The 24,574-nt window shown below is 37.2% G+C and overlaps 2 protein-coding genes across 2 annotated transcripts; one reads left to right on the forward strand and one right to left on the reverse strand.

Moving 5' to 3' along the window:
• Window positions 1–618: 618 nt before the first annotated feature.
• Window positions 619–21,524, reverse strand: LOC146463953 (VPS10 domain-containing receptor SorCS3-like). Its single transcript, XM_085083845.1, has 12 exons — window positions 21,169–21,524; window positions 16,051–16,130; window positions 14,567–14,663; window positions 13,060–13,215; window positions 12,794–12,861; window positions 10,513–10,565; window positions 10,059–10,198; window positions 5,846–5,959; window positions 3,692–3,874; window positions 2,954–3,112; window positions 2,221–2,323; window positions 619–1,015 (listed from the first exon to the last, which is right to left on the reverse strand). The coding sequence occupies exons 1-12, from the start codon at window positions 21,511–21,513 to the stop codon at window positions 900–902; spliced, it is 1,614 nt and encodes a 537-aa protein (XP_084939971.1). The 5' UTR covers window positions 21,514–21,524; the 3' UTR covers window positions 619–899.
• Window positions 21,525–21,627: 103 nt separating this feature from the next.
• Window positions 21,628–24,069, forward strand: LOC146463954 (large ribosomal subunit protein uL24-like). The gene is made up of 3 exons (XM_085083842.1): window positions 21,628–21,910; window positions 22,992–23,192; window positions 23,991–24,069. The coding sequence occupies exons 1-2, from the start codon at window positions 21,677–21,679 to the stop codon at window positions 23,190–23,192; spliced, it is 435 nt and encodes a 144-aa protein (XP_084939968.1). The 5' UTR covers window positions 21,628–21,676; the 3' UTR covers window positions 23,991–24,069.
• Window positions 24,070–24,574: the final 505 nt, after the last annotated feature.

The raw sequence follows: 24,574 nt of genomic DNA on the forward strand, positions 1-24,574 counted from the left end.
GGAAGTAGTGTGACAAAAATAATAGTTTTTTATATAGACTGAGGTGGACTCCTGTTCAAAATCTCACAACTTAGACTTTGGAAGTACATCAAACAGTCCAGAGAAAGAATGTTTTCATCCAATTCTATTTTTACAGTTGAGGAGTCGTTTGAAAAAGCAAGGCGCAGCCGAGTGATCACATTTCCAAATCTCCTTCAAGGTAGCAATTTCCTTTGTTCCTAACTGCATCGAAATTGATACAATGGAAGTAGTGTGACAAAATAATAGTTTTTATATAGACTGAGGTGGGACTCCTGTTCAAAATCTCACAACTTAGACTTTGGAAGTACATCAAACAGTCCAGAGAAAGAATGTTTCATCCAATTCTATTTTACAGTTGAGGAGTCGTTTGAAAAAGCAAGGCGCAGCCGAGTGATCACATTTCCAAATCTCCTTCAAGGTAGCAATTTCCTTTGTTTTCTCTTCATGAATATCATTATTGATAAGTTTGAGAAAAATTAACAACTGCATCGCTAAGTGAAACTTGGGTGCCTGCGATATCCAGGAGCTATCCTCCTAGATTGAGACTGCTCCCATGGCTGGCAAATCCTAGCAAACCAACCATGAGCCCCCCAGGACCTTGAGGGAAGACAGACAGCTGTCACACTAATAAAACAGTGGAAAAGACAGGGGGGGGGGGAGGAACGAAGCTTCCTGGCGTCAAAAACCGCTATGCAAAATGCTGGTTAGGCCTACGCAGCAAGTATGCAATACATTCTGTGAGCACATGGACTCCTGGTGCATGCTGCCAAAGAGACACCGCTGGTCACAGAGCAACACTCGCATTCTTTGTTGTCAACTCCATTACATTGCATTTAACTACATGTACATTAATTTAATTTTAATCAAACTTTTGAAATTTAAAATAAGTAGACTCTCACAGAATAGAAGTAACTTACTTTGGTCCAAGTAAATCCTCCATCATTAGACATGAATACTCCAATTGGCCCTGCTCCTAGTCTTCGACCCAGGTTACCTATTTGAGCATTATTTTATAAAACCTGATTAAAACGATGCACCATAAATAATCGGTAGCAGAAACTAATATTTATAAGGTGTACAAATTTCTATTTCTATTAAGTGACATTGGAAAAACTTGCTTTAGAAAACTTTTGAGGCAAGTTGTCACATGTGTGGCAAATAAATAAATAAATAAATAAATATTAAATAAATAAGGAGCTAGGGCCCGTTTCTCGAAAGTCCCGGTAACTTACCGGGCCTGATAAGTGTCTTTGGTGATAAATGTTTCTTAACTGAAGTCAATTTTTGTTAGCTTGGAATACTAAATTTTAAAATCTTATAATTCTATGAAAACATTGGCACAGTACCATGTCTGTAATCACTGTGTAATCGGCGAAAAAACATTTGAAAATATACTTATCGGGCCTGGTAAGTTACCGGGACTTTCGGGAAATGGGCCCCTGGGTACCTAAAGGACCTATATATGCTGAATTTCAGGTTGATTTTTGTTTCGGTTCTATAATATTGAGGTGCTCAGGGCATTACCAACCTATCAAGCTTTTTAGATCACTCTGTTGTTTTGATCCTTAAATCTTTTAGGAAACATTTCTCCAAATATATTTTTGCTTTTTCGTGGTTCATTTGGAGTAAGAACCTAAGATTACGGCCAAGATTTCCAATTTTATCTTGAATCAAAGCACAAAGCAGTGGATAAAACATCCAGGCAATATTTCCAGAAGGAATTGAAGGGCCACATGCAAACAGTCCGACCTCTGAGCTAAAACAACAAAAGGCCATCAAAAATGCACTTCAGGTTGGATAATTGCCCCAAACCCTTTGATCAACTGCAATAAATAATTATTATTATTAATAAGTATTGTGCAATGTTGCAAATTTTTTTTTGTGAGCACAGAAAAAAGGTTTTGCATGACCTTTATAAAATTCTCCATTGAAAAGATGTAAATAGAAACCTCTGATTCAGCGACATGGTATACAACGGATACTCAAAAATAATAATCTTCATCTTCAAGGACTTCATCTGTGTCTCATTTCCTGCAAACTCAGCTCAGTGCCATGTTATTCACCAGCTCCCACCCTTGTTTCCACCCTAATTTCTCACCTGTCTCTCCCCTCCCCCACCACAATACCCTGACTATAAGACTGAATATACAGTCATTCAGATATAATTAATTAGAAATGTTTAGAGTGAAAAGGTCAAACCTTGAGCTATAATGATGCCCACAGCTGAAGGTGAAGACAGGACACCGGGAATATAGAAACGCCAATGACTCAGTACAATATGGATATGAAGAGAACAGTAGGGCTGCGGCAAAGAAAACATTAAATAATTTTAATTACTCGATTTTTAAACAATTTTTAATTGATCTACTCCAACTAATGCCATTAGCAACAGGACATGAGAATTCATGAGTTTGAGTTGAAGTCCTTGTGAATTCATCACAGTAAGAGACAAATCTAAAGTGATCTACTTCTCCTAACAAGCATGATGAAAATAGAAAGAAAAAAAGGAAAAAAACATAACACACCTGATGGGATGCTTTTTCATTTACAGTGGTTCACTGTTGTGTACTACTTGTCTCCTCATTAAATACTCCACTGAAATTGCAGACATTTTCCCTTGCTCATGTTCTAAGTGTCCACCCCCCCCCCCACCCCTGGGGCTAGAATAGCAAATATAAGGACTCCCTCCCCCCCCCCCCTGAAAAAAGATAGCATGTTTCTGTTGTCACTTTTATCATCTTTTAAACGCCAACTACACCAGTATACCAGCATCAATACAGGAGAACAGTTAAGTGACTTTCAGTTATTTCTGTCTCCATAAATTTTATGGCATAATTTAGGATTTGTAAAATGATACCAAATCTCTTTGAAATTCCCCTTTAATACTTAATGACAGCCTTGGTTTCCATTGTTATTATTGATAACTACTCACAGCATAACAATTTGTAGCTCTTCCATAATGGTCTCTGGTAGGGGCCCTCAGAGGGTGCCACTCGCCTCCTTTGTTATAGGTAATCACAGACTTGACTCTATCACCAAATTTATCTGAGATGACAACGTTTGCTAGATAGGTTCCATTTAGACTTCTAACCTACAGAAAGAAACAAAACATGAAAAAGCTGTGTTACAATCACAACTCTGCATGAAACAGGTAAGCTCTATAATATATCTGGCACATGTAAGTGATGGTTTAGGGGCAAAAATTGTATGAAATATTATTGGTAAAAGGTGTGACATGTTTTAATATTAAAGGCTTCTTTTCAAATACAAATTAAAGAAACTTATGACAAATTAATTTAAGAGAGGATGGATGGCATGGTTTGAATTTGGTTTTGGTTTCAAATTTTACAAAGTTAACCAAACTTTCAATTTTTTAGTTTTCTTGTTTCGGATTGTGGTATCATGAATACTAATTTGAATATAATTAGTTATAAACTAAAACTGGTTTGAAAAGTTTGGGGAAAACCCATCTCAAATGTTACTTTTGTAACTCATTGTCATTCAAATCCTAGCAGTATGCAGGATGTTATTCTCATAAACTTAGTTTAATAGGCTAGCTCCCACAAGTCTCCTGTAGCTCAGTGGTAGAGAACCTGAAGTCTCAATTGGAAGATCACAGGTTAAACTCCTGTTAGGGGAACTCAGATTTTTTTTCTGAGTGTGTTTTTACCTTGTGTATGTCCACCAGAGTTGTCATTTTCCCCCAAATCTTTGTCCTGTTACTCAGAATATTCTCCAGTGAGAGAGAATACTTGACTCCTGTCTCATCAGACACATAGAGATTGTAATATTCCTTGCCATGCCTTACCACAACCATCATTTCATTTTCACTGGCATCAACAACTTTGTACTCCTGAAAAGTCACACAATAAGGATTGATGTAATTTTATGCTAAATACTGTAACTTATACGGAAACAAACTATTGTGAACTTAAAATCAGTTGCAATACTGATCAGTTGAAGGGGTGCGCAGAAAAAGGCCTTAAGTGACTTTTGATGAAAGGACAAATTCTCCTTTTGTTTCACAAGCAAATACAAGGCAATTTCAAAAGAGAATCTGACAACTTATCAGAATTAGTCACTTAGGGCTTTTTTGCAGGCACCTCTTCAGTTGTGAAATTGGTAAATATTTATTTCATTTACTTTCCTTCCAATGTTGTTTGTGGTAAATTATATCTACATGTAATCTTACAAAAAGATTGCTCTTTGCAATTAAATTTACTTTACGTTATTACTGAAAAATAATAGTCTATTGTGTTCTTGAAACTGCAAAGTGGTGCCTACTACATGTAATATGGCGGTATCTTTGCACTGTTTTAAGGACGGTGCCTATTAATACCGAAGTATTTTTGTGCAGTTTCTTACTATGCGGGAAAAGCAGATCTTAGCAAGGCCTATTGGAATCCAAAAAGAAATTGGGGGTAACCACGCATTTTTCAGAGATAATTAAACATTAGTATCTCTAAAAAATGCCAAAATATAAAGCAATGTATGGGATTTTTTCCTAAATTGAAGCCTAATTATCTCTGAAAAATGCATGGTTACCCCCAAAATTCTTTTGAGATACCAAAAGCATTTTTTGGTAAGTTCTGCTTTCTCTGTATAGTTTTACACCGCGCAAAAATATTCCTGTATTAGTAGGCACCACCTATAGGAAAACCGAGTATCTCGCGATGCGCAGAACGTATGCGCAGTAACAATAGTAGGCACCGTCCTTAAGGAGGCTCGCAACAGTTTTTCTGGACTTGGGGTGGAAGTTTTGAAATTGTAATCTCGCATACTAGATAAACTTTCATCTCCTTCATACTACATCATCATTTCAACATATGATAAAAGTTAATTTTCTCATCGGTTTCCAAGCAGCAGCTATTACCATAGCAACGGTAGCGCATAGCCTCTCATTTTAAACATTGTTGATTATCTCGAAATCTAGTCAGACACTTTATGATTTTGCTTACAAGTTGTCTAGATTGAGTAGTTTAAATCCCTAAAGTTTCGTCATAAAGTGTCTGACTAGATTTCGAGATAATCGACAAATAATGTTTAAAATTAATGAGAGGCTATGAACTTCCATTGCTATGGTAACAGCTGTTGCTTGGAAACCAATAAGAAAATTAACTTTTATCATATGTTGAAATGGTGATGCAGTATGAAGGCGATCAAAGTTTATCTTTGTTGTGAGATTGTTATAATTTTAAAACTTCCACCCTAAGTCCGGAAAAAGTGCTGTGGGCCTCCTTAAGAGGTGCATAGGAAAAGCAGATCTTAGCAAGGTCTATTGTAATCAAAAAAAGAAACTTGGTGGTAACCACACACTTTTCAGAAATTAAGCAACAAATACTCTGAAAAAAAAAAAGCTTTAAAATACATAACAAATGAATGTATGGCATTCTTGTTTTAAACAGAAGCACTGGTGATGTAATATAGCTGTGATGTCAAAACAGGATCATTATTTTTATGGTTTCTCTATTCCTCAGTTGTTTTGCCATGAGCATTTAACACATATTCCCCGTCATAATTTCATCCACCCAGTTTTCTTCCTCTGCACACGAGAAACAACTGAGGAATAGAGAAACCACGAAACTAGCGATCCTGTATTGATGTCACAGCTAAACTATCCCCAGCCTCACACATTGCGCAGTATTATATCCCTTCCCAAAGTGAAATTTCATGTTTTTATACATCTCAAATCAGAGAAAGAAAAATTAATAGTGAAATATTTTTTTCCCAATTTTCATACAAGGACAACATAAAGATTTGAACAAGCGAATAAAAAAATTTCTGACATACCCTTTATAGGAGTCGAAGTTTTACAAGTCCTTACCTTTTCGTCTGCATACTGAAGAGGGAAACGTGCATGCTGGAAAAAGTTTTGGCCTGAGCTGAAGCTGGAGCCATTCTTGTAGAAAACAAATAATCCTTTGGTTGGCAAATCTTTCTGTAATATCAAAAGACATTAAATTAGATTACAGCAAGCAAGTTACAATACCATTCATAAATGAAGGAAATGCCAACTGAACTACACTGTATGGGTTTTTAGTGAATCCAGAACAGTACTCTGTGCTTGCACTTTACAGTCAACCCAGGTCACGCGTGAACAGTATTTCCCAGAATGAAATGAACACTCGAATTTCTCTTTGTAATGTCCGACGTGTGAATGGAATGTTGGACATTTCTCTGGAAATCATTCCGAAAAAGACGCATTAACTGAAATAAAGATTCAAAATATTTGGGAAACAATTGTTATTCGAGAAATATTCAATTTTGCAATGTAAAGAAACATTCATAGCTTTATACCGTCAATAAGCCAGGGAAATTTATACGGGAACTCTGAAATCTCGATGGCGATTTTCAAAACTGACATGTAAGTTTCAAAACTCCGTTCAAATTTCAAAAATATCGTTCACGCGTGACCTGGGTTGACTGTAAACCTACTAAAGGATATCGATCTGAATCCTTTATATTACATTACATTACATTACTCCCAGCTTGACCTAAACTTTTTTTTTCCTTTTTTTTTTTTTAGCTGGACCTTAACTTGGCACTTGTTATCAGTGACATAAATAAAGTGAATTAAAAATATATAAAACTCTTCAATTGAGGCCTTAAACTGCTGTGTAAAAGTAAAATCCAAGCTTTCGCCCATTAATTACAGCAGCCCTTTTCGAATAATGTATGTGTAAACGTAATGTGTGTTCCACGTCGCACTACTGCTATGCCAAACTAAATTCAAGAATTTAATTTAATTCGACTTAAACACAGCAGTAGCACGATGTTAGACTTTTGCATAGCTGGGGTGATATACCCTGTCCCCACTATAGGGAGGTAGGAAAAGAAAAAAAGGGAAGACTTAACAAACCCAGGCTGTGAGCACCCACAGTGTAATACCTTCATTTATTGGTTGACTGGTTTAAATAAGATCAATATTTTTAGACACACAGCAGCTACCTCAGGTAGGTTCACAAGCTGACAATCACTCAGGATTGTCTGCAGACCCAGGGGGAGTGGGGTACTCCTCAAACTGTTGGGTAGGGGTGTGCAGCTTGGTACTCCAAACATGTAATTTTTCAATATCCTTTTTCAGATCTACATGTAGTCTTTAAAATTCATACTCATTTTCAGATCTGGACACAGTTGCTCGAAGCACGGTTAGCACTAACCCGGGTTAAATACCATGACAACCTATAGGTTTTAATACCTCTTAACCAATGGTTAGCGCTAACCATGCTTCGAGCAACTCAGCCCTGGTCTTTAGAATCCATACCTGTTCCTATAAAATCCATACTCATTTTCAGGCTAATTTAATGATTCAAAAACCATACCCTTTGGCGCCGCACATACCTACTGTATAAAGCTTATATAGGTGAATACCCCGCCCCTTTGTCTGCAATGCTGTGATGCACCATGAGACGTAATGACATTATGTGATATGTGCACTGCTATATAAAGGAACTTCACAACTCACTTAATTAACAGCATATTAACTAATATCATTGTACAGTACTGATCAAAGCTCCTGAAATTATACAACCAGAGAGGGGTAAGGAGGGAAATCACCTACAGAAATGGACATGATGCGTGAAGCAAAAGGCTCAAAATCATAGCCCTGTTTCAGACTATAAATCTAAATTTTGCTACCCTGTTTTAGAAATAACGTTCCCCTTTTCACGCCGGGAAAAAAAAAAACAAAACATGCAAACCAAAACGATCACCAGCTACAGTCAAACCTCCTGTGAGTGGACACCGTCGGGACCAGAAAAAGTGTCCACTTAATTTAAGAGAGGTTATGTAGCTGACAACACAACCAAGGGTCTGTTTATGAAGTGTCTGTTAGTGGAGGTTCAACTGAATAAATATATCCTTATGCAGACTAATACTGGCTCAAAACCATAAATTTTACATTTAATTATTGTTACAGCTTCTTTACGTACAGTATTTTTACTCTGTTGATAGTTTACTGGCGCCACAACCTTATCATATTTCTTCAAATTAGAATAGAAGGATATTAGTACTTAAAATTTATTGTCAGACATCAGTTACATGTAAACTGTCAAATATCAAGACAGTATGTTACATTATGGAAATACAATATTGCAAATACAACTTTAATGAGCATGTGCCCACGAGGGCTTTTCAGTGTTAATTCCAAAAATTAATAAATTAAAAAAATGAAATGACTGTTTACACAAACACTGTATGATCTACAATAATGACATAATACATGTATTTATTATATGGCTGGCTTCGGGAGCGGGCAAGATGAGTCAAATTCTGCGCTGTGATTGGCTACCCGAGCAGGCAAGATGGAGCTATCTTGCCCGCTCGGGATTACCCGTTGCCCATCCGCTTGGCATCGAAAGTTTAATCCCAACAACAATGCCGGTTTTCTTCGATTCTCTCACTGTTTTGGGGGAAAACACCCACTAAAAAGTTCGGTAAACTCTCAACATTTACCTGAAAGAAAGGAAAGAGAATGGAATCGTCCTGGTGTAGTGAAAACTTCGTTTCAGCTACAATGAATGTGAGTTGAACCGGTGAGTTGCTCTGCATGTAGTACTTTCGATAGAATTGATTTTGAAAAACTTATTGTCTCAAGTCGAGTGCCAAATTGATAAGTTCTCTAGGTTTGCAATGACTGTATTTAAATCATAGCGTAGTGGAAGTTGCGGTTAGTGTTTAGAGCAGTTCAGAAAAGTATTTTTTTTAAGTTCGCCGAAGAAGCTCACGCTTTTAATTCAGCCGCGTCTTGCTTGTTGTAAACAACAAAATCTTGTCAAAGTTTCGCCCAGTTTTCTGATTTACCTGCTCTTTTTTTCGGCTTATGTTTGCATATAATCTCAAAATCTATTGTTTCATTCAAGAATTAATGATTGGAAGCCGAAAACTGTGTAAAAAAATTTTATTATTTACGCCACCGCGCGATCGCCTGAAAATGGCGAGTTTGCCAGATTCTATTCAAATCTTCCCGCTCTTGCAAAAATCTAAATTTTTCGTTCTTGATAATTGTACACTTCCTTTAAGCCATTATAAAGTTAGAGCCCTAAGATAATTTAGGATTCCTTGTTTTCCACGATTACATTCTAATCCAAAGGTGCACTGAAAATAAATCTTGCACTGGCCGGCTATGAAGAATTTCTTTCCAAGTAGAGCAGTTTCATGTCGTGTTTTGTTTTGTTATTGTAGTTTTAACTTGATGGTAAAGCCAAATAATAAATCCTTTATTGACCAAGCTTGTTCGGTCAAGATGGCTGGATATTGGCCTCGTTCTTTTTTTGTGTTTTTATGGACCTTGACTTTGTCTCGGCCCATAAAAACGCAAAAAAAGAACTTGGCCAATATCCAGCCATCTTGACCTCACGCTTGGTCAATAACGCATATATATCGCTTAGTATGAATTCAAAAATTATATAAAAGGGTTGTTCTTAATTTATGCTAAAAGGAGCCAATGTTCTTACATAACTTCAAAAATTGTTCTCATCTATTCCAAAGATCAACAGTTCCATAGCAAAACATTCTTTGTCCAGCACTTGTCTTATACAAAGGAATATTTAGCATTTGAAAATTCCTAGTCTTCTGCTTACTTAGTTACTTACTGAGTTACAAATTGTTCAGCTGGTCATACATTTAAAAGCTGAAATAGTGTCTCTATAACAAATAATTGACTCTTATCAGGGAGTCATTTCAAGCTTTTCAACAGTGGAGCTACATGATTATATTTAAGGCTATTTGTTATAATCCTAGCAGTAGTAGCAAAGTTCTAAATGATCTGTACTCTTTGTAGGTTCTTCTGGGTGGTATTGGACCATACCGAGGAACTATTAAATTAAGTTTAATGAATACTATTAAAGAATTATTTAAGATCTTTCGTATTTGTTGGTCTGAAGTGTGCCTGGCTCTATTTATCTGCATATGCAGTACTGTAAAAGCTATATATTACACAACTTCGATTTAATATTGTTGACTGTGATGTCATACAAAATGGAGAGATTCATTTAGTGCTTTAAATGCAAAGTTTAGCAGACTAAACATTTTCATACCTGAACAAACATGTATTTGCCCTCGACCTCAAAACTGTGTGACATGAAATTTCCAAGGGATCTGTCAAAAACTTTGGGTTGTATTGGTTTGATTTCACGGCTCAGCAAGGGCAACTTGGCAAGCTTTAGCTGTGAGGTATCTGGGAAAAAGTAGGGACAATAATATTTCATTAATAACATGATTAAAAGTTGCTGGAGCAAACATTGTAAGACTACTGCAAAATATTATTTAGAACATGGCCAAACTGTCACTTGCTCAAAGGCATATCAACAATTAACAAAAAGTCAACAATATGTTTTTTAAAAGCCATTTTCATTGATCAATGTCAAATATTTGAACATTTTAAAAACATAAGAAGCAGAGTTAAGATGCTGGCAAAAATCAAGCTTTCAGTGGTCACCGTTTTCCCCTTTGTTCCCTTATACTGATGGCACTAAAAACTTGGATTCTTACAAGTGTGGACTGTCTGCACTTCTAAGAAGACTTCTGACTTGCTTCCATATCCCCTAGAGAAGCAAACAGCCATAAATACCATTAAATGACAGTAGCGACAGGGATCAAAATTAATGTCTCCTACAATATCACTAACTAACCAAACATACAAGTCACGGAAAGAAAATAATAATCAGGACAAGATCTTTCAAGATCTCACGACCTGCTGACCTACTGTACAAGGCCATCAATGGTTATGCACCTAATTTCAAGTCTGATCTACTCACAATATATCGACCAGTGCATAATTTGAGATCAGCTTCTCAGGGCCAGCTCACAGTCCCAAGATCTGCCACCTCTACCTACGCAGACCGTGCCTTTCGATTGTTGCCCGGCGACTATGGAACATGCCACCGACTAACCATCAGAAATTCAGAGACAGTTTCGACACTTAAAGACATATCTTTTTGAATGGCCAAGTTTTTAGCCTTTTACTGACTGTTTCTTTTTTCGTTGTAGACATTGTCAATATAAGAATGTGCAGTCAATTTTACATTTGTAGTGATCTTTTTAGACTTAAGTTTTACAGTTTAGTTTTAGCTTAAGTTTTTAATTTCCATTCAAACAATATCAATGCATTGAGCCTCAGTAAATGCATTCTAATCTTGAACCGTTAATTATTTATAATATTTATTATTATGGCAGTACATTAACATCTGAATACCAGATATGAAATAAAAACACTAGCTAGACAGGAACCCGACTAGCCCTGCATTTAAATTTACAATAAAATCATGTAATAAACTAAGAAAATACATTAAAAATAATATTTAAAAAAGTCTTTAAATTCTTCTATCATCTATGCTTGATCTACATGTAGCTATTAGCTTGATGCAATGGGTGTTTGAGCATCTTAATCTAGTACAGGACCTTAAAAGTCCTAGCAATGATCAGGCTACGTCTTTACTCTTAGGACATCTCTGCCACGCTTTGCTCCTTTTGGCTAGCATTATTTTCCCTCACACTACTACTCAGTCCCTTAGAGAATCCCCCAAGCACATCCATTATAATATTGATTTCAGTGATCTTGTATTGTAGCCCAGGTACTGCTTCTTGATTTCCCATCGCAGTGGGGCATATTTGCGGGTTTTCTCCACATCCTTCTGCTCCCAGCTCATCTCCAACAGGGTTACTGTCTTCCTCTCCTTGTCTACAATATATCTTTGCATCCACTCAGTTAGCTCACACCTCTGTGTCGTCTGCACATACTAGTACATCCCAATATGCCACCACTTGATCATTTTGGTAGAGCAGCTTAGGTTGCGTGGGTGAGTACCAAGGCAGAACAGCCTCTATCAGTTGGTGGTCTTTCAGCAGCTCAAAGAAAAGTATTCTGAGCACTCTGTTGTGTCTTGATAAATACTTCATCTGTGCAATGCACTGCAACTTGACAGCACATGTGTGATAGACTCCGGCGCCTTTCCACTCATCCTGCATCTAATGTCCGACTCTTCACTTGATTTGGTCTTCTTGCACTGTACTATTTTGTTGGAAGTAGCTGTTCGTGGAGCTCACTTATCCTAGCTATTGTATGTGTCGGTGCTGTTTTCCAGTCTAACATCTACATGAAACTCTCACCATCAAGATCTTTATCCTCCCAGCGTGCTGTATGGAGCTTTCGCCAATTCCCTGCCATCTCTGTTCCCTTACATCTTCACAGTGCTTGTTTTGTAAGGCCTCTTCTCCACACTCCGAATTTGCGGTCCTCTATCTTCTCATTCTCTGCTGTAGTGCCCGATGGATCCAGATATCGCAGCTCAAGCTTCATTCTTAACTCCTCTGCATACTTCTACACATCCTTTACCAAGGAGCAATGCCCAGTCCTTTCCGCTTTCTCTTCAAACCATCGGACCAACCCCATAGTTGGATTAGTATTATTATTATTATTATTATTATTATTATTATTATTATTATTATCGTTATCGTTATCGTTATCGTTATCGTTATCGTTATTATCATTATTATTATTATTAACAAAGATAAGACAATATCACAATAAATATACACACTGAACAGCTAGGAAAAATATGCATCTTGATCTTGAGGCTAAAGTACATGTAAACAGTTAATGAATTACAAGTGACTTGGTGAAAATTATGTTGAGAACGCAGTAACATGTGAATTGCTTGCCCCTTATCCGAGTCAAAGCCTTTTACTAATAAAAATGTTCATTTATCATGCTGTGTAAAAACAATTAAAATTAAATTAAAAGAACTTTGTTGAACACACAAACAAATCTCACCAGAAATGCCTTAAAACCTTACTGGAGAGGAGGGTCCATCTTTTTCCACCATCAATTGAATAATAAACCTAAAAAGAAATTCAGCTTGTTAAGCATGAATTTAAAGCATTCAGAGACCAGAAGTATGGGGGTCGAAACATTGCAATCAGCGCCTACATGTACATGGATACTACACAATTATAATATTGTGAGACAAACAATAATTAATTTGAGATATCAGAACTTACATGGTACATGTTACAACAATTTTCACAAAGTTTACAAACCTCATTAGTTGTCAAATCATGGCCAACTATGTTCTGATCAAACAGAGGATTACAGGAAATCACATGTGGCTGAAAGCTCACAGGAATAGGGTCAAAGTGGTCTCCTTCATTTACAGAGATGTACAGCATTTTGGGCGACAGCGCACTGACGATGACCTTGAAAGAAAACACAGAGATCTATGAGTGAATTGTGTATTATTGTTTACATCCAGGGTCAGTCATTCAAAAGCAGATTACTAGTAAATCCATGATTAAGAGTTACCTAAGGTTTTCATCTTACTCTTTGAAAATTTTAAGCTAAAGATTGCAAAAAGTCTAACTAAAGTCAAAACTGCAGGACAAAAAAATTATTTTCGAAAAATCATTATTGGTTTAATTTAGTAATTAAACTGAAATCTTTGGACAACTAAACCCAGAAAGTTCCAGTTAACTACATTGAAAACAGTAGTGTTATAATTATATCTCATGAAAACCTTGTCAGGGTAAATCTTTATTAGCTTTCTTTGCAAATTTTGTTTTAAATGTTCACTAGAAAAAAAAAATTGCCAAAATTAAATAGTATACATATGTACCAACAAAACTTTGAACATTTCAGAATGGAACAAACTCCCAAGGGAAATTGTATTGTCCAGTTTACTGGCTGCATTTAAAAATGCAATTTTCAACATCTACTTTATTTTTTTTTTATTTTTTTAGAGCGGTCTAAAATGCTCAGCATTGAGCAACAGACCTACCAGGTAAATAATAAAAAATAAAATTTAATGTAACTCAACTAGAAAATTTTGCAATAAGCATTATAACAAACAATCACGTTAAATGCAGTTAAATGTGATTGAACATTTAACCAAATAAACAGCCATTAGCTTAGCGCCCCTGTCTTGCAAGTGGCCTTTTTCAATAGAGCAGTAAGCAGTCAAGTTGATGAGTGCAGGCTCAGATAGCACATGTGTCATTGATATGTTGTGAGTGGTGCTGCTCTACAAATGTAGTCCTCAAGCACTCTTTGCGGTGGTTTAGCGATTGTCTGTAGCAGATTTCTCTTATTAGCATTTTGGTAGGAGAGCTCTCCACTGATCCAATCAATGTGACAGGTGCCTGGAGTGGAATGGGGGCTCTTGGCTGGGTTGCGGGGATTTGCCAGCCATGGGGGCAGTATTCTAAACTGCCATGGTGGAAGCCCCTGGATGTCCTAGTTTAATACCAATAAAACCTTAATGATTAAAAGTGTACTAGCATTGATTTGAAATAAGACTGTCATTTATTTAATAACTTTGTATAATATGAGTTGATGATGTCATAAACTGATAGATGATGATAATGGAGGGTTTTCACAAGGGTTCTTAATGCAGGGTCCAAAATTAACTTTTTGAAGAGGGCGCCAAGTGGCGACTAAACAAATTTTTTCAGTTGATTTAGACACCTAATCCTAAGTCCGAGCACAACATACAGCATGGTCCAGCTTGTTTAAAAGCGAACCCAAAAACTATACAGCTAATTATTAGCTAACCTTTCGGTTGTTGCTGGCACAGAAATCGACACCGTTAATGTTCTTTGCCTTGAATTGACCATCTTCACGTTTAAATGTACTTCCATAGTCTTTTGATCTGCGAGAGAAAAAAAGCTTTTAACAAAATATTTAAATATTAACTGGCATTCAACTGATAACAGAGTACTACGGTATAACAGATTATAAATTAAGCTTTCTAGTTAATGTGTGCACATGGAGGAAGGGTTGGTCAGAGCGTAGGAAAAAGGGCAGGTGTACCAAGAAAAATAAAATGATGGAAAGTAGGAAACTTGGGGCGATTTCTGACTGTAAAATTTGGGCCCCAGATGTAGTTTGGTATGAATTTTACAAGTGGTGCATTTTCCAGTAAAACTCTCCTGTCCATAATAAACACAGGTACTGGTTTGGAAGAATGAAGATGATCCCTTCAGCCCTTCAGAACAATAAAAATAAATCAAGGTGTGAAAGTGCAAATATGTTCAGTTTAAACAACAAAGCATTTAAACAAATAACCTTTTTTTCTTTAACTGAACATACACTGTATTTGGACTTGAAATCACGCCTTGATTTATTTTGTTGTTCTTAAGGAATTGTCTACATTCTCACAAACAAGCACGTGATGTGTGCATAATGACAAAATGTCAGATCTTCTTATTGCTAATTTTCACCTTTAACTATTTGGTAATACATGTAGTACAGTGGAACCCCGTCATAAGGAAGGGTTCCACTGTAGATCGATTAAACATGGACAGATCGAGAGGCAGGAGCTACAGAGGAAGAAGTGGGAACACAGAATAGGGAGCTTTAGCCCCTACATCCCCCTAGCTTTAAGAAATCATAATAAATTCATTTGAAGGTTTGAAACCTTCTGTCAAGTCTGTTTTGCCCTTGAACAAGACACCTCACTGAATGTTTTTCCATGCTGTCGATCGATCCATGTAAGCTGCAACTTTTGACCAAAATGTCTCCACCAAATCAATTTTCGTTGGTTGTTTATGAGCCACAACAACCACACAACGTTCTGAAACTTTTGAATTCTCTACTCTTGTTCTATTAATTTTCCTTGTCCTATTTCTTGGACAAGAGAGACCTTAGTAGTCACAAAGCAACTTCCGCAGTTGCAAAAAAGGGAGCATGATTCAAACCCATGACCTAGGGATATTGCTAAGAGCTTGCCAATGGCTGAATTTCACCAACTGAAAGAGACCTTATCACCAGCTGAAATTTCAACAGAAAACAAATACTTGAGGGTGGTTTTAACGGTGCACAGTCCAAAGCGGAAGAGCCAGCTGGGTTTATCAATGAGTCTGCTAAGGTTTTTCTCAGCTACTTCCCTTATCACTGACTTGTATAAATTGCACTCAAAATACCACATGTACCATATACAGAGATGTATTAACATGTGCTCAAATGGGTCCGTAGATATGAAAGTGTAGCATACCACCACATAAATGAACCAAAATGGCTGGAAATTTAACACTAACCTCCAGAAGTACGCATCTTCACAAAGGGTGTGTTCATTTTGAGTCTGGTTAATCCGTCCACATGTATAAATATATATAACCTGGAAATAATAATCAGAATTATCATCATCCATCTTTGTTGGATTTTTTTTGGACCAGGAAGTTCTTTCTGTCTGATCTAGCCCATGCAGCTGTTGTTTCCCATTGAAAGGGTGCCTGGAATAAAGCCCTTAGTAACTGCTGATCAACTGCTAGATTCTCCTTCCAAATTGCCTTGTATTCACTTGGGGAACAAAAGGAGAACTTGAACTTACATCAAAAGTCACTTAGGGCCTTATTCTGTGCACCCCTTCAATTAAAAGCAATGAACTTTGACAGTTTTAAAAATGGCTGTGAACAAACTAAGATTGAGGCAGTAACTACTACATAAACATCAAGAAGTACACAAGAACTGTCATAGATCATCATTCTTCCCACGCACTGTCCCAGAGTGGAACCATCTACCCCGTCATATTCCGAATACCACATCTGTTGAATACTTCAAGTCCCTTAATGCATAATACTGGACCTACATGTAGACATTAATGAATCATAAGCAAAAAGCCACTACTATGACTGAATATCTGCTGATCACGTCCCTGTGTGCAGATATCATGTTAGGGAGATTTCACCAACAGTATTGCTGCTTATATTAAAAACACTTGGCTGTTTCTTAAATGTAAACACATTTTATAGTTACTTCTCTTCATTTGTGCTTTATAAATTAAATCAAGAAATGTGAAAAGTGTTGAACACCCTCGCAAAAACTACTTTTCTGTTCAATAAAATGAGTAACAGAGTTAAGTATTGATTAGAGTGAAACATTGAGTGAATTTAATCATTTTCTTAACAATTGAAATAATGAGTTAGGAGGCATTTCAAGTTATTTTCGGGCATGATGTATACCTGGCAACCCTCAAGCATCATGTATGAGTCTGATGCCTGTAGAAAAATAGGAGCACTCAGACTTTTTTTCCGAGTATGCCTGTGTCACTTACGGAATAAACACATCATTCTCATTTATTCACCAGGTTTAAAATAGTCCATCACATTTATTTGAATACTAAATGCATTGATCTCACACATACACGCAAATTTGCCATGTCTGACTCTTTACAAATTTGAATGGCTAATAGTTCTTTACTCAAACATTAAGTAAATTGGGTTCAATTTCAAGAGATGTAGTCTCATAAATTAATGATGTTACCATTCCTGTGAATTAGTTTAAGTTTTGAAAAAGATAACAACAATTGTTAACCTCAATATATGTATCAATGGAAAATCCATCACCATCAGTACAAAGAATGATGGGTATTCAATACTGGTTAAAGGAATCTTAGTCATTTGAATTTATGAGATCAAGGTGTTTAATCTACAGGCACCAGACTTGCACATGAGCAGGGTTTGAAATTAGCACTTGCCCACTTGCCAATGCGAGCGTCAAGCCTGTTAGGCGAGTGGAAATCACAGGTTACTCGCCCGCTTTGGCGAGTAGAATTTTAATTTTCAGGAAAAAAAAGGACTGTAACTGAAAGTTCTTGACAAAATCTAATCTAACCATAAGTATTTTTTCAGATTCTGAAAGCTTTAGAAACCTGGCATATACACGCAAACTTTCTGCTTCATAAATAAAGAAAAAGCTTCTGTTCAAGTCATAATTACATGAAGTACCCACTAGTAGTCATGATACTGCTGGTCATAAACAAACCACGTCACTGAGAACAAAATCTGATGGCGATAGAAATGGAATGAATTATGAATTGGCAGCTGTTCGGTGCAAGGCGACTCTCCTGGTCTAGTGTTTTCCCCCATGTGTTTTCAATTTGAAAATGTGGAGATATTTTCCTGGAGTATCTAAAACTCACAACAAAAAGGTTGTGAAAGAAACTCCTCAAAAGGCAGATGCTAGAGATTACGAGAAGACGAGATCGAGAAGAAGAGCAGGAGGAGTAGAAAGTTGTCTTCACTGAAAAGAACGGTAACGGTGTTGGAGATGATGACAAGGGCGGTGTCAGACTATGAATCAGACGCTGAGATGCCGAAGAAATGATTCTGGAAAAACTAAATCACCTGTAAACTAATAGTAAGCTAAAACAGTGCTTGCAATAAACTAAAACACCAAGAAAAAATTATCAACATCAGCAGCAAAGTAACATTGTTTCCTGTACTTTATTTTATTTTTTTTTTTGGGGGGGGGGGAGGGGAGGGGGGGAGTATTTGGCGAGTGAAAACGTATCCAGGTGAGTACAATCTGAACATCACTCGCCCAGAGGGCGAGTGCTGAGAAATTTAAGTTTCCTATCCTGCATGAGGAATGACAGTTGACAGCATCCAAACATGTCTTACAATAAATTAAAACCTGTTGTTGAAAATTGTGGTTTGTTTACTGCTATCCCAACCAGTTAAGAGTTTTCTCTACAACCTCTCGGGCAACACAATCAGAAATCATTGTACATTGTTTAACACCATCAACAATGTTCAGAAATTGTCAAAACATGTTAAGAAATCCAGCTTATGTGAAGACAACAATCTCACGTATTTGACTTGGGAAAAGTTAGCTGGCGTATAATAGGGTCAATGCCAACTTCATTCTGTACTACTTGGAGGATATTTCAATTTGTTTAACTTCTACAGAAATGGCGAAATACCCAGGAACCAAATTGTAGGGGTGGCATTCCAGTTTAAGAAAGAGAATAAAAAATTCACTGTCGTGTGATCATATTCTCCACAAAATCCATTGATACCAGCCTGGTGCAAAAGGGCCACCCTGCCTACATAAAGATGACCTGACTTGACTTGAAAACCTTGAATTTGGTCATAATTTTGACATTGTTGTTTGGCAGTGGCTGACATAGAAAAGTACATGTGCTAAAATTTTAAAACGCAGGTGCAAAGCAATTTTCTTGCTCGTTAAGCCTTTTGTTTCGTGGTACTGTCATTGTCGTCGCTGTTGCTCAAGTTCCCTAATAATATGTCTGGAGGATTTTGTCCTGTTAAGGAATCTATATGGAAGTAGTTTTCTTCTCATCACCCTTTCCAATCACCTGTCCATTTCCTTGCTTCATTTTGGCGTTTTCACTTTCTGTGTGCTCAACTGGATAGTGTCTCTACATGTTACGTACCAAATATTCAAATTAAAAAAAAAACGTTTTGCAGCTGTTTGTTTCAAAAGCAAAACAAAACAAAAACAAAGTATTCAGTCTTCCATCGCTTCAGTTCGTGAGATATTTTTAGAGCACATTTACTGTAACTTCCTTGTACTAATAAAGTCTTCTGGTAAATATAAGCTTATAGTTCGAACTAAAAAGAAAAAACGTACGGCTTAAAATACAATCGAACACCTGTTTGTTTGGAAAGATGGGAAAAATTTCCGCACAGCCCCATACATTAATTATGCATGCTGATGTATTAATTATGTATGCGCTTCATTGTTTTTAAAGACAATAAGCTATTCCCATGTGTTTTGCATATATACATTGCAATTAATACTTACTGGGTCAATAAAAGAGGATTTCGTCGTGTCATGGCTTTTTCTCCACTTCTCTCTCCATTTTCCCAATCCCATTTTCTTTATTTCTTTACCCCAGCCCCCTAACGCTTTTCTTTTTCTATTTTTTTTTTCGGTCTACCTACCATACCGTGCCTTGAACTGAAGCCGTACTGTAAGCGTTGGATTCACTGTCCATTTGCTTTACCACTAGACTACGAGGAATTTGTTGGAAATTACCCCTCAATAAATATATTTTGTGTTTTGAAAGCCATTTAAAATCTACATAATAATACAAAGGCAAATTTTTCCTGTGCGTTGCACTTGCCTTGCAATTCTCACGGAAAAATGCGTCACTTTTGCCCCTTGATTGGTCGGTCTCGGTTTGGGTCTTTCTCCTAGTCATAGCCCCATGCAACCATGTTATAGTGAGTTGTAGAGCGTTAACGAGGCTTCGCCGACGTCACTTTTTTTAGTTATTGCTTATGCTCCGAATCGTCGTCTTATTATTTTTGTGCCCTTTGCTGTTTTGTCCATCGCTTCCCCACGTCAATGCCATGCATGCTACTGCGTCTGTAATTTGACTGACCTTCGCCCATCGTTCCAAGCCTTTAATCGCCTTTCAAAGTCGCCTAATGATCCTTGCGGATTACGAATGGTGAACAGAATAGTACAAGGAACACAATCTAAACGCGTCGTCCGTGAAATGTCCGCCAGTTGGGTGCAAGAAAGCCCTAAAGACGAGCAATATTGACGTATATTGTAAGATGCCAACCTTTACGAAGTTCACCAGGACTGACAAAGCATTGTAGCGCTCTACGCGCACTTCGAGATTCGCCGGAGGAATACGAAATATCAGATACCGTAACACATGAAGCCCGCACGTCTATGCAAGCGAGAACCTCTGGCTTTATTTTAGGAACGACAACAGCAAAAATAGAACGTAAAACAAAAAGAAAGGTAAAGAAATACTTTATTTTTGATAGTTTACGGCAGTCGCAATTAAAAACCACCGGTTAATCTGCCGTTCTTTTTACGGCCCATGCGAAAACATGTCACTCAATCCTGAACATTTTGAAAATGTGGACATTTTAAAATGCGTAAAAATTGCTAAAATTGTCAAATTTTGTTTAGATTTTCCGTATTTTTTCCTAAAATTTAAAGATTTTGGCAAAGCCCACATAGACTTAAAAAGAAAATACAAAAACTAAGAGGAACAAAGCGAAGTAATCCCAACGGCGCACTATTGTTATCCCTATTGTTTCCTTTGAACAAAGACTGTATGCATAATAAATGTATGGGGCTGTGCGGAAATCTTGCCGAAAGATGAGTTTGCATTAATCGATCAAGCCTTCAGATGTTTTGATGTTGTTAAATATAAGATCTAAGCTTACTTGCCTTTTGGAGTTTGTACTTTTACTAAATGGAGTTTTATCGTTGCATTGTCCACTTGCCTTTCCCAAGTGCGTTAAGCTAAGCAGAATGTGGTGAGTTGATTCATTAACAAGACTAAACAAAATGTTTGTTAAAAGGAACGCATCGATCGTTCCGATCGAAATAACTTCGTATGTAAGCTTATGGGCTACATAACTCAACTTTGGCATAATACCTACCGAGCTTTTTTGGCCTGCCCAATGCAAGAACGCCACGGTGTGGTTATCGCCTTTGAGTTCAAATTCGTCTATCATTGAGCGATTGCTGTGACGGACTGCATCGTCCACACTTCGTCTTACTCTATGAAAATCACCGTGCATCTCCGTCAATTCCTTGTCAAACTGTTGGAAGTCAGCTTCCCGGAGAAAACCAAATCTACCATCAGGCTTTGTTCTTTTCAAGGGAATGTATTTCTGCCTGCCATTGATGATTTCATCTACGCGAAATGCACTGGAAACTGAGATTGTTAAAAGCGTAACAGCTAGCAGGACAAGGAAGAAGAAGCTCACAGACCGAGTCTCCATATTTTCATTTAGCAAATTCAGAAAGAAGTCGCAAGCGTTGAGCCGCAATCTTGCGCTTCAGCGGTTTAGGGGGACTACCAATTCAGGAAGTTGCATATATATAGCCCCCCTCTACCCCAAATCTTCCTTTTACCTTGCTTCGAATGCATGGTCGGCCTTCAAAATGAAGTTGAACAACAAAGTTAGCTCCTCACGGAGAAAAAACCGAAAGGCTCACTTTTCAGCGCCCTCCAGTGTGAGGAGAAAGCTTATGAGTGCCCCCTTGTCAAAAGAACTGCGTCAAAAATACAATGTACGCTCGATGCCTATCAGAAAAGACGACGAAGTTCAAGTCACACGTGGTCACTTCAAGAGTCAGCAAGTTGGCAAAGTTATCCAGGTTTACCGTAAGAAGTGGGTGAGTGTTTAAAATTGGCAAAGTTATTTTATCCGCATATTACAAGAACTGGGCTTCGGAACTCGGTTTGAAGTGAGTGTGCATAAAACAACTTTATTAGAATAAATTAAGAGGTACGTATACCTTGGAGTAATAATTATTTATTCTGATTAATTTATAAAGTGAAATAATTCTTTACGCAGTTCTCTCAAAATGTTTTGTAAGTACTAGACAGAGAGAATCAAGTCCAAAAGGGTCTCGGGGAAAATTACTGTGAACATTTAAGGCGCACAGCAAAATCACCAGCTGCCAGTACATTTGAGACGGCTGTTTAGAGGAATTTATAAAATATGTTATTTGTACATAAAAAATATTGGAAGTATTGGAACGATTTCTGCATAGCCCCATACAATAATTGTAGAGACACCGCTTTAACAGCAACCCTCATTTACAAACATTGGTCATTTTCACACTAGAGACTCATTGATTATCCACCTGAGATGGATTATTCATCCCAGAAGGATTATCCATCTGGATGTGAAAACGGGTCAGTTGCGCAGGCTACTTTCCTTGTCGACTTGACTTCTCCAAAGCTAAACTGTCAGTCCTCTTTACTCTAGAGATAAGTTAATGGCTATTTTCTTACCATGCTTGGGCAATTTAAACATAACTTATAACGCTTATTAGTGCTTGCAGTCACTTTGAGTAACATAGTTTATTTCATATTAGTTTTCTTCTCCCCTCTTTCTTCGCTATGTTCATTTGATGGATGTTTCCAGCCCTTCATGGCTTATAACTTGGCTGTGGCTGTTGCTAGGTAACAGAGTAGTACTCTGTAAAGGGGCAGGTGCCTTTTATGATAGTAGTAATAATAGTAAATGTAAATAAACGCCAAATCTCTTTTACAATCGTTTTCAGGTAACCTTACCTTCCATTTTGCGACGTTCATTGGGAAATTGGGTGCAAGGTTATGAATGTTTTGGGCTAAAGTGCTGGAAATAATTGATTGTTGGCAACAAAATCACCTGTTGCAGGGATAATTTAAGAGGACTGCAAATATATTTTTTCTTGTTTAGCTAACATTGTGTTTGCTTATCACAAGGTGATTCACATTGAAAGGATTCAGCGAGAGAAAGCAAATGGAGCCACTGTGAGTGTTGGCATCCACCCAAGCAAAGTAGAAATCATCAAGCTAAAGTTGGATAAAGACAGGAAGAAAATTCTTGAGAGAAAGAACCGATCCAAGTTGGCCGATAAAGGAAAGCACACAGAAGAAGAGGTGCAAGCTATGTCAACAGAATAAGTAAGTTACAGCTGATTAGTTTGTACCTGAAGGTTGTTTTTTCGATCATGTCCGGGCTGAGTTGCTCAAAGCATGGTTAGCGCTAACCATTGGTTAAGAGATATTAAAACCTATAGGTTGTCATGGCATTTAACCCGGGTTAGCGCTAACCATGCTTGGGCCCAGTTGTTCAAAGCATGGTTAGTGATAACCCGGGTCGAATACCATAACAACCTATAGGTTTTAATATCTCTTCACCAATGGTTAGCGCTAACCACGCTTCGAGCAACTCAGCCCAGATTGCTAAAATTCAAATAGTTACCCTGTGAGGACTGAAAATTTATTTGCAGCACACAAGCTTTTGATTGTATCACAGAATCTTCTTCAAGTGGTGGATGGACAAAACTTCAAACTCCATCACTTGACAAAGACTTTGCGACTCAATCAAAAGCTTGTGTGCTACAAATTAATTTTGGATCCTGAAAGGGCAACTCTATTCAAATTAGCAAAAAAAGTTCCAGCTTACCGGGAGCCAACATAGTACCTAACATGTGCGACTTTCGTACTGGCACAAGTTTCTCCCAGTCCCCTGTTGTGGCTTACTTACTGAACCCTTGTCTTAATTCCCCAAGCTTACTGTATTTGTGATAGTATATCTTATATGCTAGAGTTACATCATTAATTCTGATACCACACAGTGCATTGTGGTTGTCCATCTGCAAGGAAACACGATATTGTGATGTTTATGCAACTCTCGAATTTAGAGATTGTGTTCATTGTGCAAAAAACCTGATGTTTTTGTTGTGGATTATTTTTCAGGTGATGTTCTGACAGAAGGCTATAATTATGACCATTCTACATCTAAAAAAGCCTCAATAAAATATTTTGAAATGGATAAGTGTGTGCTTATTACTGGAGAACATTTTTTCCTAAATAGATGAAAAGCTGAGTGAACAAAGGGGCTATGTGCATTTCTAGGCCAATTTAGTGTGGTTGAATTAAAGCTTTTCATCTGTGAAATCAGCCCACCAAGAAAAATTAGATGACTTGTTCTATTTTTGTTCAAATTTGTTTATTTTAAAATTTAGCCCAAAAATGCACATCTATTGGCCCATTCTGCAATCAGCTCTTCAATAATATTGTTAGGCCATCCTTTTTTTCTGTTGTGCTATCAGCCTGATTTTCAGCCATAAAAGAAAGATTACCTGCGGTCAGGTGTTTGTTTTATTTCTTTGTAAAATTTGTTTTTATCTTGCATTTGATCAAAGATTGTGAAAGAAACAAGATGCCTGCTACACTGGCATTACGCGTGATGCTGGGGCTGATTCATTTATTCCAACTGTATGCTTCGCCGATTGATAAAACTATCCTTGCTAATGGAATAGTTTGAGTCACGACGATCG

This window comes from Pavona decussata, unplaced genomic scaffold, assembly GCF_977016875.1.
Source record: "Pavona decussata unplaced genomic scaffold, jaPavDecu1.1 SCAFFOLD_173, whole genome shotgun sequence".
In the NCBI taxonomy this organism is placed as follows: domain Eukaryota; kingdom Metazoa; phylum Cnidaria; class Anthozoa; order Scleractinia; family Agariciidae; genus Pavona; species Pavona decussata.

Bases quoted from the DNA above. Each gene is read 5' to 3' on its own strand.
- LOC146463953 (XM_085083845.1), bottom strand. From the start codon at position 21,513: ATGGAGACTCGGTCTGTGAGCTTCTTCTTCCTTGTCCTGCTAGCTGTT. The intron at 10,199-10,512 runs GTAAGAATCCAA...ACTTTTTCCCAG, and splicing joins AGTGCAGACAGTCCACACTT to ATACCTCACAGCTAAAGCTT. The intron at 3,113-3,691 runs GTAAAAACACAC...TTCTTTCTGTAG, and splicing joins CTCTGGTGGACATACACAAG to GTTAGAAGTCTAAATGGAAC.
- LOC146463954 (XM_085083842.1), top strand. From the start codon at position 21,677: ATGAAGTTGAACAACAAAGTTAGCTCCTCACGGAGAAAAAACCGAAAG. The intron at 21,911-22,991 runs GTGAGTGTTTAA...GCTTATCACAAG, and splicing joins AGGTTTACCGTAAGAAGTGG to GTGATTCACATTGAAAGGAT.